The sequence below is a fragment of the Enhydra lutris genome, unplaced genomic scaffold, assembly GCF_002288905.1.
Source record: "Enhydra lutris kenyoni isolate GAN:26980312 unplaced genomic scaffold, ASM228890v2 scaffoldscaffold9, whole genome shotgun sequence".
Classification (NCBI taxonomy): Eukaryota; Metazoa; Chordata; class Mammalia; order Carnivora; family Mustelidae; genus Enhydra; species Enhydra lutris.
The window spans coordinates 55,003,169-55,021,854 of NW_019154093.1; the positions used below are offsets into that span (position 1 = coordinate 55,003,169).

An 18,686-nucleotide genomic window follows, 5' to 3' on the forward strand; every position below is an offset into this window, starting at 1 on the left:
GCTGTATGAGTAAAGGGTACACAGGAGCTCTCCATATTTGCAACTTTCTTGTGAATCTAAAATTGTTCTAAAACAAAAGGTTATCTTTAAAAAATTAAGACTCTAGGGGTACCCGGGTGGCTCAGTTGGTTAAGTGTCTGCCTTTGGCTCAGATCATGGTCCCAGGGTCCTGGGATTGAGCCCCACATCAGGCTCCCTGCTCAGCGGGGAGCCTGCTTCTTCCTCTCTCTCTCCCCTTGCTTGTGTTCCCTCTCTTGCTGTCTCTCTCTGTCAAATAAATAAATAAAATTTTTTAAAAATTTAGACCCTAATATTAGTTTTCTAGCACTATGGGAATCTGGAATGGGCATATAATTCCTAATTGAAAGTCATCTTATGGGGAGCAGTTGATACTAATAGGAATGTGTCCTTGTTCTGCAGTATAATGTAGAAGACAAAGTGTTGGGAACAACTAAACCGATTGTTATAAAGGTTCTTTCCAATCTAAGGTTCTGTAATTTTATAATTTCCATAAAGTCTTATTAGAAAGGTGGACTTACAAGATTTACCTTGGTATTCTCAACTAATTTAAAGATTTTGCCTCTGCAAATTAATGTTTCTTTCTTTCATATTTTAATAGATATTTCCTAACTAATTTCAGAATAAAAGTTGTTAGGTTGTGTTTTGATTTTGTTTTATTTAAGAATTTGAAATGGGGGCTGGGGTAGAATTTTAACTTGGAGCTATGCACCCTGCCCACCCACCCAAGGAAATCTGGGAAGATACAGAAAAGGGAGAAATGTGTATATATTAATAAGTAAGTTTTTTTTTTTAAGTTTAATAATGAAAATTAGATTATATGCCATATTGCAAATGAATTTTTAAATTATTTTTAGGGAAAATATTTGTTTTCTACTTGATATATTACTTATATGATATTTAATAGCATATTTTATTAACTGAACACTCATGGGGTGGTAGTTTTTTTCTGTGTTTTTATTTTTGGTGTTGACCTTTACTTTTGAACATTTTTCATTTTTATCAAATGTTATTTTGGGCTTTTTTTGTTTTAAGGCAAATACTATGTTCTTGGAACTGTGAATGCATCATATTATGCTGGGTGTTTTAAAATTAAATTTATTCAGGAGCATGTGGGTGGTGTAGTCAGTTGTTGCGCCAGTGACTCTTGGTTTCCACTCAGGTCCTGAGAACAGGATCTGCTTGGGACTCTCTTTCCTTCTCCCTCTCCCTCTGCATGCTCTCTCTCTCTCTCTCTCTGAAATAAATAAGTCTTAAAAAAAAAAGTTAAGGGGCGCCTGGGTGGCTCAGTGGGTTAAGCCTCTGCCTTCGGCTCAGGTCATGATCTCAGGGGCCTGGGATCGAGCCCCACGTCAGGCTCTCTGCTCAGCGGGGAGCCTGCTTCCCCTTCTCTCTCTGCCTGCCGCTCTGCCTACTTCTGATCTCTCTCTGTCAAATAAATAAGATCTTTAAAAACATAAAAAAAAAACAAAAAACTACTCCCTTCCACTAAAAAAAAAAAAAAAAAAAAAAAAAAAAGTTAAATTTACCTAGCTACCACCCCCTGGAGTAAGTTTTTTAAAAACAAAGTTGATGGATTAGATTGAGAGGTTTATGAACCCTTTGACATTAAAGCAAAAGTGAATGTGTATGTTGATAGATGGATGAATGAGAAGGCCATACATTACATTCTTAAATGGTCTATAATTGCCCTACTCCACTCCCAATATGAACAGGTTTATGGAAATATTGGAAATAAAATAGATAACTTATGATAACCACAGGTCCAAAATGAACAGAACTATGAGCATCCTACTGAAACGAGATAATTTTCTACTAGCTTTTTATTTTTTTCCAAGATTTATTTATTTATTTATTTATTTATTTATTTGAGAGAGAGTGAGTGAGTGAGTGAGTGGTGGAGGCAGGAGAGGGAGAGAGAAACTTTAGCAAACTGTGCTGGTTGTGGAGCCTAGTGCAGGGCTCAGTCCCACAACCCTGAGATCACAATCTGAGCTGAAACCAAGAATCATATGCTCAAGCGGCTGCACCACCCAGATACCCCAGTAGCTTTTTATTTTTAATTAGGGGATTTATTAGTTTGAGAAGGGATCAAGTAGAGCGGTTTAGCTGCTAAGTCTCTGAGGTAGACCTGCTAGTTATTTCTGTCTAGATTTGGTCTTGTTTTCATTTCTCATCTTTAAACTTTTCATTGGGTCAAAGTGTATCTCTGTGAGATTAGGAAAATTTATAAATTGTAGTTATGTGGAATATTAATTTGTTAAGGACTTAACAGTTTGATAGCTATTCTGCTGGACTCTGGAGTATAAATGTAATAAAGTTAATGCCTTATAACATAATAGGTACTAACAGATAACAAATATCCCACTTTCAAAAGTTCCACTATCCAAAAAGGAAGTATCACATGTAAATAATTATAGTATATAATAGTGGTATGTTCAAGTTACTTTAGAAACAGTAGATAAGAATCACTTAACTGCCAGAAGAAGTCATTACTCGATATGAGATTTGAGGGATGATTTGGAATTTAGAAGGGAATTACTTTCTAGGGAAGATGATGTGGGTAAACCCAGCAGATACAGAATAAGGAACTGTTTAATAACATGGCTTATTCTAAGGAGTGTAAGTGCTATTGTATGGCTGTAGCAGAAACTCTGAGCTTATTTCTTATCCAATATATCTGAAGTAGGGAGAATACACTTTTAACATTTGCAGTCATCTTCAGTGGAAGGCCATGCCCTCATGGGTGAACAAATCTCAATCTCCAGAAAAGCACATTTATTTTTGGGAAAAGTCTTCCAGGTGATTCCAACAAGACTTTTTTTTTTTTTTTTTTTCCCCTGTTCCCTACCAGTAGAGCTTTAAGTGAGTGAGGTGTAGTGAGAGGTATAGCATTAAGCAGTTGAGATTCTATCTTATGAGATATATGGAGCTACTGAAAGACTTTTAGCAGAGTAAATACATGATCAGATTTGAAGTTTAGAAAGTTCATATTCATCTTTCTTAGACTTGAAGAATTCATTAGAGAAGGGTCAAGTGTATAGGCAGCAAGTTTAAATAGGCTTTGGTAGGAGTCCATGTGAAACATGCTTCATTCCTCTTGTAACAGCAGTGAAAGCAAAGAAGACAGTCAAACTATTTAGGTAGAATAAATATGTGGTGTCTTGATATGAAAAAGAGTTGAAGATGATTCTTAGGTTGGTTATGTAGGCAGATTGGTGAATGGTGGTGCCCCTTCACACAGATAGGTAATTCATGATGGGGAGCAAATTTAAGGTAGGAGTAATGAATTCATTTTCTTGGTAAAAATCATCTCCAGGACCTGGTTATTATATTCTTCATAACAAAATTACTACCCTAATACACATTATAGCCAGAGTTGTCCTTTCAAAAGCCAAGTCAGATATTTTCAACTCATGTTTCAAAACCTTCTGTTGGCTTTCTGGCAAGCTTAGAACAAAATCCAGAGTCCTTATTGTGGCTTACAAATTCATACATGACTTACCCTGGCTACCTTCTGATTTTATCCTTTAAAACACTTACATTCTCTCTTATTACGCTCTAGCTATATCAGCTTCTTTGCTATCTCTTGAACATACCAAGCACATTCTTACCTTAGAGGCTTTGCATTTACTGTGTCTCTGCCTTAGATGTCTCCGCTGAAGTACTTTTCATGGGGCTTTTTCTCTCACTTCATTACAGTCACTGCTAGATGCTAACACTTCAGCAAGCTCTTTACTACTCTCCTGTATAAAATATCAGTCCCTGTCTCTCCTTGTCTCTTTCATTGCATTACTACTACCTGAAATTATAATTTACATAATTTCTTTATCATCTTTATCAACATTAGAATGTAAATTTCTTGGCTGTAAGTAGCACCATTGGTTTTCAGAATAATCCGGGGGCTTCATAAGATGTGTTGAAGAGATGTTTTCCATCGATGTATTCAGGTGACAAGCTATTTATTAAAATTTGGGGTTCTTGGGCGCCTGGGTGGCTCAGTGGGTTAAAGCCTCTGCCTTCGGCTCAGGTCATGATCCCAGGGTCCTGGGATCGAGCCCCGCATCGGGCTCTCTGCTCAGCGGGGAGCCTGCTTCCTCCTCTCTCTCTGCCTGTCTCTCTACCTACTTGTGATCTCTATCTGTCAAATGAATAAATAAAAAAGTCTTTAAAAAAAAAAAATTGGGGGTTCTTGTTAACCTCTTTAAATGTACCCAAGTCTTTTCAAAACTTTTTCTCATTTGAAAGTATTTGATCATCTATCTTCTCCTCACTCTCCTCAATGGTTCTAGTCTTGATATAGTCCAGTCTCATCTGTATTAACAGCCCATAAAACCTTTCTGGATTTCCTGAGCTAAAATTGATCCCATCTTCCTTTGAATTTTCTTTGACCACTTTAAACATTCTGATACATACATAATTATTTGTATCTATTCAGTAAAATTATAGGTTTTTAAAGGTAGCATCCTAACTGATTAATCTTTGTATTTTCACTGGATGTGACCATAATTATTACATGTAAAGTAAGCCATAAGTATATGATGGAAAAATAAAGATAATGATTGGTTTATTTATTTCTGAAATCTGTGTGTGATGTTGTTTATCTGTTATAAAGTTCCCACTATGACTTGCAAAACAGTAATGGTTATTTTTTATAAAACAAAATATTACATAATTGGAAAATACAAAATTTTTAACTTAAAATTTTAAAATACTGTACATTTAAAATATAACAGGCATTGTAGAGTGCTAATTACCAATAGAACCATATGAAATTACTATCTTTTTAGTTCAAAATTAGTCAGATATTGGTATTTTTATATGATTCAACCTAACATACATAAAAATCTTTCCAAAACCTTAACATAAAGGCCAGTATTTCTGTAATTCTTAAACCAGTTTGTATACTTTAGACCTACCTTATCTCTTGTTTTGAATATATTAGGTGCTCAGTAAAAAATCTGTTGAATTCCTAGAAGCATAAAATTGACCATAAAAATTTATTGAATGCTGGAAAGCATAAGACTGACATGTAGTAATTGTAAATCACCTGTGACAGGTAATATCCAGTGTCAGTTTTAAAAGCATTCATCATACTTTGACATCTGTGCAGATCTTCCAGAAGTCTGGGAAAAGACGATTAATTTTAAAATGAACTAATGCTCTTCTTTGCATGTTGAATTGAAATAGTTAAGAAAGTATTTCCAGGGGTACCTGGGTGGCTCAGTGGGTTAAAGCCTCTGCCTTCAGCTCGGGTCATGATCCCAGGGTCCTGGGGTTGAGCCCCACATCCGTCTCTCTGCTCAGCAGGAAGTCTGCTTCCCTTCCTCTCTCTGCCTGCCTCTCTGCCTATGTGTGATCTTTGTCAGATAAATAAATAAAATCTTAAAAAAAAAAAAAAAAAGAAAGTATTTCCAAAGAAGTAAATGACAGAACTGCTATCTTCTCTCGTGGTAATAAAAATAATAAAAGGAGTAGCTTAATTGAAAAGCATAGTATTATACAGTTTGCTTAATATTTATATATATTTATACTAGGACTTCATTATCTTAATAATCATTTTTATTACTCTAAAAGAACATTTTAATGCCAATCAAGTGCTAGGCAGTATGATTTTAGTTTTATCTAATGCTTACAAATCTCCATGTTTTAGAGAGTGGTATCCCCATTTACATAATTTCTGCAAGAAATCTAAAGTTTGCGGAAGATAGGTAACTAACCCAAGGTTAAAAATAGTTAAGACTTGAACCCCGGTCTGTCTGATTGCAAAACATATTTGCCTCATTAAATTAGGAGCTTTGGAATACTAAGTTTTTCTTCTTACTCCAATGAGGTCTCAAAGAAATAGAAAAGCTATTTTAAATCTTCAGTTTGTCTGATGCACCTAATACTGGAAAGGAATAATTAAAGTAAAAGTAAAGTATTTTCATTTTAAATCTGGAAGGTGAATAGGTATATTCTTAAAAGCATATATAATTAGTCATAACCAAACACCAAACTCAAGCAAGTGTTTTTCATGGTAAAGCAGAATTAACAAATACAGTGTGTGTGTGTGTGTGTGTGTGTGTGTGTGTGTGTGTGTGTGTGTATGTGTACTTCATGGTGTAAATTGATATTTAAGAGATATTTAATTTGATATTTAATTTACATATAGTAAACTCTCCTGCCCAGCTCCTTTGGTTTAAAATCTAAATATTTAATAAAGAATGAAATCTGACTAGAAGATCTTTCCTAAATTGACCTTAGGAGCAGGAAAGAAATGGTAGAAAAATATGAAAATAAGTTTGCAAACTGCTTTTTCTTCCACTATATTTAGCCAGACTAGTTTAGTATTATCATAAAATATGTCAGCTCACTTTCTGTTTTTCCTTATATAATGTCGTCATTGTCTGTCTCACCCCACATCTTCACCCTCCCCCTTTGTCAGTGTCATCATATACATGTGTGTGTTTTTATTGAAATGATGCTGCACATCTCTTCCAGAGAATATAGGTTGATTGTATCCTATGTTATTTCCAAACCAGTACTGACTGCCTTGGTGATAAAAGTAGAGATGCCTAAATAATAAGCAAAAATTAGCCTTTCTTGTGAATAAATGTTTCCTAACTTGATGCATAGCTTTATCATTTCTTTTTTTGTGGATTGAAAAGCACTAGACTTTGACAACTAATATAACTAACCAGGAGATGGTATTAACTTCTGTTACTTGTTACATATGAAATTTTTGGAAGAAATTACTGTTTTATTTTCTATGGCTGCTGCAATAAATCATCATAAATTTAGTGGCTTAAAACGACATAACTTTATTATTTTACAATTTTGTAATTGAGAAGTCTCATAGATCTCACTGAGTTAAAAATCAGGCATTGGCAGAGCTGTATTCCCTTCTGAAGGAGGTAGAGGATAATTTGTTTCCTTGCTCTTTTTAGCATCCAGAGGCTGCCCACATTTCTTGGCTTATGGCCCTCTTCTCAGTCTTTGAAGTCAACAGCAGTGCGTAGAGTTTTCACATTACTCTGCCCTCTTCTTCTGCCTTCTCTTCTACATTTAAGGAGCCTTGTGATTACTTTGGGTCTACCTGGATAATCCAGGAAATGATCTCTGTATTTTAAATTTGAGCAATTAACAACCTTAATTCCATCTGCTCTCTTAGTTCCCCTTTGCCATGTAAGGTAATATTTGTAAGGTTGTAGGATTAGGACATGGACATCTTTGGGTGGATCGTTACTTAGCTGACCACAGTTCCAAAAATGGTAAGTTTTTGTGACTCTGTCAGTAGCATTCATTGTTATTTGAAACTACACTGAAGTATGATAGTAACATTATTTCATGTAATTCACCTTTCTTGAAGTTAAAAGAAGTAAAAGAGGTATACTTACTATAATTTCCTCTTACTTTATTGAGACAGTCTTATTTTTTGACATTCAAGAATTTCAAGAAACCTTTCTCATTATCTCACCAATGTTGACAAATGCTGTTTCTTGTTTCCTTTCTCAGATTTATCACAGATACCACTATGATTAGTTGTAAAAATTTGCCTTCCTATGTGAAACACCGTAAGATTGTAACTGTATTGTTATGGGAGAGGAAGAGGTTTTCAAAATGTTCAGGCCCAGTCACTGAGGCATCTCTGTCACGTACAGTGCTTCTGAGTATAAGAATTACTGACCATGGTCTGGGAAAATTCTTTATATTTTGTGTAAAGCAGGAAAAGAGAAAATTACAAATGTGAATTTGGAGTTTTTTTAAAACAGTAGTAAAATTCACTTGCTTTCACTCAAATTATCCTAATTTGTGGAGTTGTTTTTCTTATTTATAATGCTAACAGTTTGGTGGCTTTTTAAAACAAATGTATCTACAGGTATATCTATTTATATTTAAAATAAGTATATCTACTTACAAGTGTTCTTTTAACTCTGTTTTTCACTTGCTGATAATCATTTGATCTTACTTAGGAGCTATGAAAATGTTTTGTCTTTTCACCTGCTTACCTTTTCAAACTTATTTTAATAGGATCGGAAACTCCATGGCACAGCTCAGCAATTGCTCCAGGACAGCAAGACAAAAATAGAAGTGATACGAATGCAGATTCTTCAGGCAGTCCAGACCAATGAATTGGCTTTTGATAATGGTGATGGAATAGAGATAAATTGTCATTCTTATTATTATGGGCATGGTGCTTAATAAATGTTACGTAGGAGAGAAGCAGTGGTTCAAAGTTAAGGAGGAGGAAGCATTATGTTTTTTGATGTTTAGTTTTTATCTTTGAGTTTTGTGGCTAAAATGGAAGGCTTTTTATTTCAACATTGTATCTATTAAGTATTACTTGAGTGTTTATTGACTTAATAAGTAACTTCTAAGTCATAGGAAATTTTTTTTTCATGAATTTTAGTCACTTCACATGAAAATACCAAATAAATGGTTCAATTGCATTTTTTTTTTTTTCCCCTCTAGCAAAACCTGTCATAAGTCCTCTTGAACTTCGGATGGAAGAATTAAGGCATCATTTTAGGATAGAGTTTGCAGTAGCAGAAGGTGCAAAGAATGTAATGAAATTACTTGGCTCAGGAAAAGTAACAGACAGAAAAGCACTTTCAGAAGTAATTTTAAATAAATATTTTAACTTAATAAATATATTATTCAAAGAATGTAATTATTTAAATAACAATTGTCTTTTCCCTGTTCAAGGCCCAAGCAAGATTTAATGAATCAAGTCAGAAGTTGGACCTTTTAAAGTATTCATTAGAACAAAGATTAAATGAACTTCCCAAGAATCATCCCAAAAGCAGTATTATTATTGAGGAGCTTTCACTTGTTGCATCACCAACACTAAGTCCACGTCAAAGTATGATATCCACACAAAACCAATACAGTACACTATCCAAACCAGCAGCACTAACAGGTAGGTTGCGTACATCTCCTAATTATTTTTGATGCCTTCTTCTGTGTCTACATCTGGTCCTGGTTTAATAAATGAATAAGAAAGTATGCACAGATTTTTAAAACATTGTGATAATTTACACATCACATAAAATTTATTATTTTAACTATTTAAAAATATACAATTCAGAAGTATTTATTTACAGTGTTGTGTAACCATAATCACTTTGTAGTTCCAAAACATTTTCATCATCCTAAAAGGAAACCCTGTACCCATTAAGTAGTTACTCCCCATACCCCCAGCCTCTGGCAACCACTATTGACTTTCTCTCTGTGTAGATATGTCTTCTAGATAATTACCTATAAGTAGAATTACATAATTTGTGGCCTTCCGTGTCTGGCTTCTTTCACTTAGTGTTCTAGTCTCAAGCTTTGTTCTTGTAGCATATACCAGTATTTCATTCCTTTTTATGGTAAATAATATTCCTTTGTATGTGGATCTGTACTGAGTTTTGTTTATCCATTCATCAGTGGGTGGATATTTGGGTTGTTTGGGTTGTTTCCACCTGTTGACTGTTGTGAATAGTGTTATTATGAACATTTGTGTTTAGGGTTTTTTTTTGTTGTTGTTTTTGTTTTTTTTTTTTTTTTGGAACGTCTGTTTTCACTTATTTTGGGTATATACCTAGGAGTATAATTAGCAGGTCACAATAATTTTGTGTTTATATTTTTGAGGAGTGGTCAGACTTTTCCGCAATGGCTGCATCATCATTTTATGTCATTTATCATTTTATGTTCCCAAGAGCACACATCCTTACCAACACTTTCCATTTTTTTATTCTTATTATTTCCATTTTCATGTGTTCATTGTTGAAAGTGGGGCAATCTCTAATTATTTTGTGTGCCTATTTTTCCTTTTAATTATGTAATTGTTTGCTTCATGTGTTTTTGGGCTCTGTTGTTAAGTGCACATGTTTGTAATATTTTTATATCTTCTTGATGGATTGACTCTTTTATCAAAATGTAATGTCCTTCTTTGTCTCCTATAATAATTTTGGATTGAAAGTCTATTTTGTCTGATAATAGTCTAGCCATCCCAGCTTTCTTTTCCTTATTACTATTTGCACTGAATATCTTTTCCTGTCCTTTCATTTTTAGTCTGTTTGGGTCTTTGGATCTAAAATAAGCCCTTTTAGATAGCCTATAATCATGTTTTTTTAATCAGTTCTGCCAATCTCTCCCTTTTACTTGAACAGTGTAATCCATGTATATTTAAGGTAATTACTTATGTGGCAATGCAATTCTGATGCTAACTACATAGTGTTGGGTCAGATTTTATAAATTAATGGCACAGTCCCCCACAAGACTGCCTTCCTTTCCAACACAAGTTGTAAGCTTGGAGTTTCCCCAGCTATCCACACTTTTGACAAACAGGCTACAGATCAGGGATTCCCACTGCCACCTCAGGCTCAATAATTTTATAGAACAACTCAAAGAAGTCAAGAAAGCTCTGTGTTTATGATGATAGTGTTATTACTTCTTAAAAATATAAATTAGAAAAGATACATAAGGAGAGATCTGGGGGTCCCAGATGTGAAGCTTCCTAGTCCTCAGCGTGTATCAGTTTCTGTCACCAATCAGGAATCTCATTCCACTGTGAGTATCCACAGTTTTTATTGTGGCTTTATTATGTGGGAGTGACCTGCCACTGGTGAGTGATTCAGCCACTTGATTAAAATCAGTGTCTAGTTCCCCACCCCTCTCTGAAGGTCAGGAGGTCAAGTTAATATTATGTGGCACCACCCCTCTAACCATATGGTTGTATTTCTGGCATAGCTAGCCCCCATCCAGAAACTGTGTAGGGGCCCATCATGAATCACTTTGTTAGTATAAACCCATCTGCGGTCTGAGGGGCCCACTAAGAAATGAGGACACTGTTGTCACTGGGGAAATAGCAATGATTTAAAGGTTTGCTCCCAGGAGCCATGAACAAAAACCAGCCAGATCCTTTATTATACAACAAAAAGGCTTACTTCTGCCATTTTACTATTTGTTTTCTAAAGGTCTTAATCTTTTTTTTCCCCCTGAATTCTTCTGATACCGCTTTCTTTTGTGTTTGAATTTTTCTAGTTTACCTTCTTGATTCCCTTGTTTCCTTTACTGTGTATTTTTTAGTTCTGTTCTCAGTGGTTTCCCTGGTGATTTAATATCCTGAATTTATGAGTCTTTACCACTTTACCTTCAATAGCCTACAAAAACTCCACTCCTATATAGCTGTGTCTCCCTGTCTTTATGTTGTTGTTGTATCACAAATTACATGTTTATATACTGTGTGCCCATTAGATTACATTATAAGTACTGTTTTATGCATCTGTCTTTTAAGTAATAAAGGAAACAAAGAGTTACAAATCAGAAACAGTATTACTGGCTCTTATATTTACCTGTGTAGTTAGTTTCACTGGTATTTTTTTTTTTTTTCTCCCAGTTTCAAGTTACTGTCTAATGTCCTTTCATTTCAATCGGAATGACTTATTTTAGCACTTCTGGGCAGATCTACTAGTTACAAACTCCCTTAACTTTGATTTTTCTGGGAATCTCTTTATTTTTGAAGGTTAGTTTTGCGATACGTGGAAAACTTGGTCGACAGTTTTTTCTTTCATTACTTTACAAATGTCATTCCAGTCTCTTCTGGCCTTTGTGCTTTCTGATGAAAAATCAGCTTTTATTCTTACTGAGGATTCCTTTTAAGTGGTGACTTTCTTGTCCCTTGCTATTTTGTAAGATTTCTCTTTGTTTTTTTTCCACAGTTTGATTATAGTATGTCTTAAATAGTAATCTCTTAGAGTTTACTCTGTTTGGATTCCTTGAGCTTCTTAATGTGTAGATTCATGTCTTTCATCAAATTTGGGATATTTTCAGACATTAATTCTTCACATATTTTTTCTGCCACTTTATCTCTCTTCTCTCCTGAAACTCCCATAGTGTGTGTGTCTGTATTCTTCATGGTATTCCAGAGGTGACTTTGTTTCTGTTTACTATTTCTTTATAAAAAGAACAAATGTTTATTGATGTACAGACATTTTGTGGACCCAGAGACAGAGGTAAACACAAAAGCAAGCATCAGCTTCCATGGCTTTCAGAAATTAGAAGGGTGAGGAAAGCATCAGAAGTCAGAGTCTTCCGACCAGCAAACTCCTGTGAGCCCTGTCCACAAACATGAATCATGTCTCTCTGGTTTGAAACTGTCAAGATTTCTCCCAAAAGCCTGACTTTAATAGAGCTCAGAAAGAAGCTTCTCATAAGGGTCTTTTAAGTTACTAAGCCAGAAGTCAAATTGGTTAAGTCAGTTGCAAACCATCTTTAGTTTCATTGTTTTACTTCCTGCTCTTTAGTTTGTTTTGTTTTTAATTAGGAGCATACCCATTTAGTGTTGTTTTATCTTATTGATGAATTACTCTTTTATCGTTACAAATACTCCATCTCTGAAAATACTCTGACATACAGTTTACTTTGTCTAATATTATTAGAGCCACATTATCCTTCTAATGCTGAATGTAACCTAGCAAGAATTTTTTTCCTATAATTTTTTCCATCCTTTCATTTTCAACCTATTTTTTTTTTACTTAAAGTGACATATTTAATATACATATTTATATAGGTGACATATAAATTTATTTATATAGGTGACATATTTATATAGGTGACTCTTTTCTTTTTATCTACCCTGAAAATCTTATTGAAGTTGTTAGTCTGTCATATTCCTACCCCCCTTTTTCCTCCCCCCTTTTTTAAACAGCTTTATGTACATAAATTGTACACATTTGATGAGTACAATTTGATAACTTTTGATATACCGCCAAAAGTTTCCATGTGCCCTTTATAAACTTTCCTTTTAATATTATTATTTTTTTTTTTAATTTATTTATTTGACAGACACAGCAAGAGAGGGAACACAAGCAGGGAGAGTGGGAGGGGGAGAAGCAGGCTGTCTGCTGAGCAGGGAGCCCGATGCGGGACTCGATCCCAGGACCCTGGGATCTTGACCTGAGCCGAAGGCAGAGGCTTTAACCCACTGAGCCACCCAGGTGCCCCTAATATTATTTTTGATACGTATTTACTGTACAGTCTTGATTTTTGAATAGCATCTTTCCTGCCCTTTGTAGTTCTTACTGAAACAAACCTTCTATTTTTCCATTTCATCTCCCATAACAGCCTTTTTAGTTTTGCGTGTGTGTGTGTGTGTGTGTGTGTGTGTGTGTGTGTGTGTGTGTATGTGTGTGTGTGTGTGTGTGTGTGTGTGCGCGCGCGCGCGCATGTTTATTGCTTTCTTTAGGGAATCTAGTATGCAATTGAACTTACGTGATCACATTATGCTCTCTTACCTCCAAAACAGTTTAAAAATTTTATGAAGAAATATTTTCGGGACACCTGGGTGGCTCGGTTGGTTGGGCTGCTGCCTTTGGCTTGGGTCATGTTCCCCGGGTCCTGGGATCGAATCCCACTTTGGGTTCCTTGATCGGTGGGGAGCCTGCTTCTCTCTCTGCCTCTGCCTGCCACTCTGCTTGCTTGTGCTCTCGCTCTCTCTCTCTCTATCTGACAAATAAATACATAAATAAAATCTTTAAAAAAAATATTTTCAAATCCTTTCACTCTACGCTTTTGTATTCTTGTAATATATTTTACTTCTATATGCATTAAAAATCATCATCCTTGGGTATTGTTTTCCCTAGAGAGCTAAAAGCTTTATGGATATCATTCATTTTTTTAGTTTATTTTTTCAGAAAATAAGACATTGTCCTATGTATTTAATGACCCATTTATTATTTTTGTTTTCATTTCCTCTTCTTGTACTTGAGATTTTCTCTGTTGTTACTTCCCTTTGGCTATAAAGTTTCTTTTAGCATTTATTGTAATGAAGATGTGCTAGAGTGTCATTCTTTCACCTTTTTCCTGTATTTTTCAGCTTCGTGTTTTAAGAATATTATTAGTGGATGTATTTTTTCTTTCTTTCAGATCTTTAAAAATGTTTTCTTCTGGCGTCTATTTTTCTATTATAAAAAGTAGGCTATGATTTTTATCAGTATACCTCTTACTGCAATGACACTCGTTACCCAGTCGCTTCAATAACAGAATTATATCCACCCCCGCTTCGTTTTTGTTTTGTTTTTTTCCCCCCTCTCTGTTCCTATGACTAGGTACTTTTAATTGACCATTCTTCAATTTGCCAATTCTTCTGCCTGCTCAGATCTACTATTGAACTTCTCTAGTAAATTTTTTATTCAGTGCTATACTTCCCTGCTCTAGAATTTCATTTGATTCTTTTTTATAATTCTGTATCTTTCTTAATACCCTCTATTTGCCAAAACACCATTCTTTCATTTGTTTGTTTTGGGTTTTGTTTTCATTTGTTTTTGTTTTGGGTTTTTTTTTTGGGGGGGGGGTGGCGGGTAGGCCTTTGAAAGTTGATATAAAGTCCTTGTCAGTAAATCCCATGTCTTGGCTTCCTCAGTTTCTGTTAATTTCTGCCTTTCTTGTTAATTAGCCATATTCTGTTTTCTGCCTTGTATCATCATTTCCTATTAAAAACTGAATATTATGAATATTATAATGTGTAACTCTGAAAGATACTCCCCTTCTCTAGAATTTCTTGTTATTTGTGTGGGATGTAGTTGTTAGGGGCTTTTATAAGCTATTTTGTAAAGATTGTATTTATTGTCATGTATGGTCACAGAAGTCTCCATTGAATTAGTGGTCAGCTAGTGTTTTGACAGATATTAATGCATGCAGGCAAAAAGAAAAAAAAATGCCCTGCTTTTGCATCTGAGCTCTGTGCTTGTGTGCTGGGGCATATCCTCAATGGTTGCCAAGACATTTTAACAACTCTGCCTTTGCTCACACAGAACTTGGAGATCAGCCAGATGTGAGAGCTTGGGGCTTTCTTGGTCTTTTCTGAGCATGTCTTCGGTTTCTTCTTGCCTTCTAGTTTCCCAGTGGCAGCATTGCAAACCCCTTGTTCCTCAAAACATCTCGCTTCCTATATTCTCTTCCAGGACTCTTTGGGATATCTTATTGTTTGTCCCAATTGATATCCTTTTCCCCAGGCTGCAGTGACTAGTTCGTTTGCTGTTAAATGCTTTCCACTTAGCTATTTCTCTGTCCTGAGCGTTTTCCTGGTTAAGCAAAAAACCAGCCAATCAAAAACAAAAAAACATGCCTTTGTGTTAGTCCCTTAAGGAGCCCTCAGTTAGGTCAAAGCAGACAATCATATGTCCTTGAGAATGAATTTTTCTTTGTAGATTGCTATATTGAAGACCATCACCAAGCCATTTAGGTAAGGGGAAGATGAAACAAAGGTAAGTTAAAATGCCACAGAGCTCTCCCATTGAGTACTCATTGCTTTTTTTATTAACCATTTGCTTGGTTGCAGTAAACCTTTAACTATTTTATAGATATCTCATACAGTTGATTCTAACTGTTTTTGCTAACTTTTAGTTAGTTTCCTATATTTCTGTGAAGAAAGTGCCTATAGACTTTGCTACTCCACCATTTTCTCTGACCATCAGCTACAAAGGTTTTTGTGGTCCACATGAATGTGACATATTTTTGTTACACTGACTTCTGTCGCCCTTAGAAATCCTTAAATTATCATTGTCAGTGAGGGCTTTTCCTTAAAACAATGTCATTTAATATTTTAAAGATGTGAAGCTGTTCTTCAGAATTGCATAGCATACTGTCACATTCTAGTAGCTTTGAGTATCATTGATCAGTTTTAGATTATGGCAGACTTCTATATTAAAACTTGAAGGACAAATTTATGGTTAAACGAGCTGTTGCCACTATTAGTTTCAGTCTAAACCTGCAGTTACCAAATTGAGTTTCTAAATCTGAGGCATCCTAGGATGCCAGAATGAATTCACAGGGTACAACGGGGTATTTTAACTTTTTGAGGGAAACACAGTGTTATTTCACTTCGCAGCGTTACCATTTAAACTACTAATTCAAGGTAGTTACAGTTTCAGCAGGAGGTAGAGCTATATTCCTTTCAGTGATGTCGTACAGTAATGAAGCTGGGTTTGCCTGCATTGCTGTGATAATCAATACCATGTGAAAAATCAGTGTGGAATAGAAAAGAAAGTGGCGGTTTCCAGTCTAGTTTCAGAGTTTGAGAAACTAGCTATACTGTGCTTAGTAGGTGCAGACATCCCATTAGGAAGTAACCATGGTTATTTACAAATGAAATAAGATTACTTTCAAGTTATGTGTATTATTTTTGTAAATAATTATTAATTTGTTGCAATATCCTTTGAAACAACTGTTAGGTATATCTTTTAGACTAGGAGCACAGTGAAAAAATTGAGACACTAGGGTACCATGAAACAAGGCTTGGGGAACCTTTGGTCAAAATCCTCCATTTTATTTTAACTGTTTTAAATATTAAAGTGTTTATCTTTCTAGTCACATCATCTATAATTCCTACCATGAATCTTCTGTCACAATTAAACTGGTCTGTGCACACTCCCTGTTTAATATCCTTACCTTATTATCCATCTTACTCTATTTTTTAAAATCAGAACTGCAATATAGACCTGGGAGGAACAAAGACCTTATCATCTACCTACATGTAATTCTAACCCCCAGCCCTGGACACTTTATAGATTCAGGATATACTTGGTAAAGTTTATTTGATGATAAAGAAGGAACTGTACTTACTACTTAAGTTTTGCCATTGTATGGCTCAGTGCTGAACACAGTAATATTTGAGAGTTTCTGAATGATTCATTGATAAAATATGGTTGTCAGTATTTAGAAATCAACAATATTTCTAGAGGAGTAATAAAGCCTTGTTTTAGAAAACCATCTGATATGACTGGAAATTTTTTTTTCCTTTTCTACTTGTTGGCTCCTCTCCCCAGTTCTTTAACCTCTTCCATTCTATCTTTTCCAGTTCTTATTGCCTTATTGAACCATATTCAATGTGATGTAAATCACCAGTATAAAAGAAAGTATCTTACAATTCTTAAGTCATTTTGGTTTTTGCAAAAATTCTTTTAAATTCCTGCTGAAACTTATAATAAATTCCTGATGAACCTTAAACTAAATATGGAGTAACTAGGAAGAGAAATAGTATTGGCCTTAATAAACGATTAGACACAATGAAGAATTATCAAGGACAAGTAGTAGGAACATTTACTCTCCTGAGTTTCTCACTGCATTCTATTATTTGTGGTTTGTCTCATTTATACTCTGATTTCTTTTGTGATTGTATGGTTATAAATTGAAATTTGCAAATTTAGTGCTATTTTGATCTAAAGTATTGAATTTTTTGGTCCGCATTTTGAGACATTTGCTAGTTTTTATGAAAGATTTCCTCAGAATTAAAAAAAAAATGTTAGTTGTACCAAGATGAAATACTGAATTAGTAAGATGGATATGACATAGTTTTTCAGGAACATCAAAAAAATAAAGGATTTACTTATTCTAATGGAACTCATAGCTACTGCTTATGGATACAAACATTTATTTCTTGGATTGCTTGTTTTAAAAATTGCATATTGTGGGTTATAAAAATAAAATAATTTTAAGCTATTTCTAATATGGTTATTTGCAATTGCAACTGTGTCACCTCATAAAAGAAATTTCTAAATGCTTAATAAAGATCTTAAATCCCTTCCAATTTCTTTTTCCTAAGTGAAAGCAGGTGCTGAGCATTGTCATCTCCTGATATATTGAAATTACTAAAATATTTAATAAGCTACCAGGGTTTAAGTAGTGAACAGATGTTTTCAGTTTCCCCAGGATGACTTATACAGCTAAGCCTTTACAATGGAAAGGAGCAAAGTTTGCCAGTTTAAGAAAAAAATCCAAATAAAACACACAAACCCAACAAGTTGTTTTTTTTTTTAAATAAAATTAAAATTCTATTAATCTGTCTTAACACTTTACAATTAGAGAAGATGTCCAAAGCCTGACCAAGCATGAAATTGAAGCTTCCCCCTCCATCTTTAGTAACTTTATTGAGACATAATTTACATACCATAGAATTCACTACTTTAAGTACACAGTTTTAGGATTTTTAGGAAATGTATATAGTTGTGGCACCATCATCAACCTCCAGTTTTATTTGAAGTGTATAACTTCAAGGTTTTTGTCATAAATTTACAGTTGTTAAACCATCACAACAGTCAAGATAATGAATATCTTTATCATTCCTTAAAGTGTTCTTGTGTGCCTCTGTGTAATCCCTTTTTCCTGTTCTTATGTTCTTCCTACCCACATCCGTCTTCAGGCAATCACTGACCAGATTCTGTCACTTGCTATTAGTTTGTATTTTGTGGAGTTTTATATAAATGGAATCATACAGTATATACTATTTTCTTTTGGGAGAGGGATTTCTGGCCTTTTTCACTCTGAATAATTACTTTGATATTCATCTGTGTTGCCTCTATCAATAATTCCTCTCTACTATTGGTAGTATTCAGTTGTGTGAATATTTCAGAGTTTGTTTATCCATTCACCCATGATAGATATTTGAGTTGTTTCCATTCTGTATTTTTCCAGATATAGCTGTTAATAACATCCTTGTGCAGTTTTTGCGTAAATGTACATTTCGGTTGGGTAAATACCTAGGAATGATATGTCTGGATCTTATGGTAGTTACTGATAATGGATTCTTTACCCATTTTTATATCTGAAAAGTCTTCATTTTTGAAAGGTATTTTCAGGCTGAGCCACCCAGGCACGGTGGCTCAGCGGGTTAAGCCTCTGCCTTCGGCTCAGGTCATGATCCC

General features: G+C 34.7%; 1 protein-coding gene across 2 annotated transcripts in view; it reads left to right on the top strand.

Moving 5' to 3' along the window:
- Positions 1-18,686, top strand: part of LOC111143223 (protein kinase N2) — a 144,202-nt gene that overhangs the window by 78,830 nt on the left and 46,686 nt on the right. For both annotated transcript variants that reach the window (XM_022496797.1, XM_022496798.1), the window contains exons 4-6: positions 8,032-8,149; positions 8,473-8,618; positions 8,707-8,920. In XM_022496797.1, the coding sequence (XP_022352505.1) occupies positions 8,032-8,149; positions 8,473-8,618; positions 8,707-8,920 (478 nt within the window). The remainder of the gene's footprint in view (positions 1-8,031; positions 8,150-8,472; positions 8,619-8,706; positions 8,921-18,686) is intronic.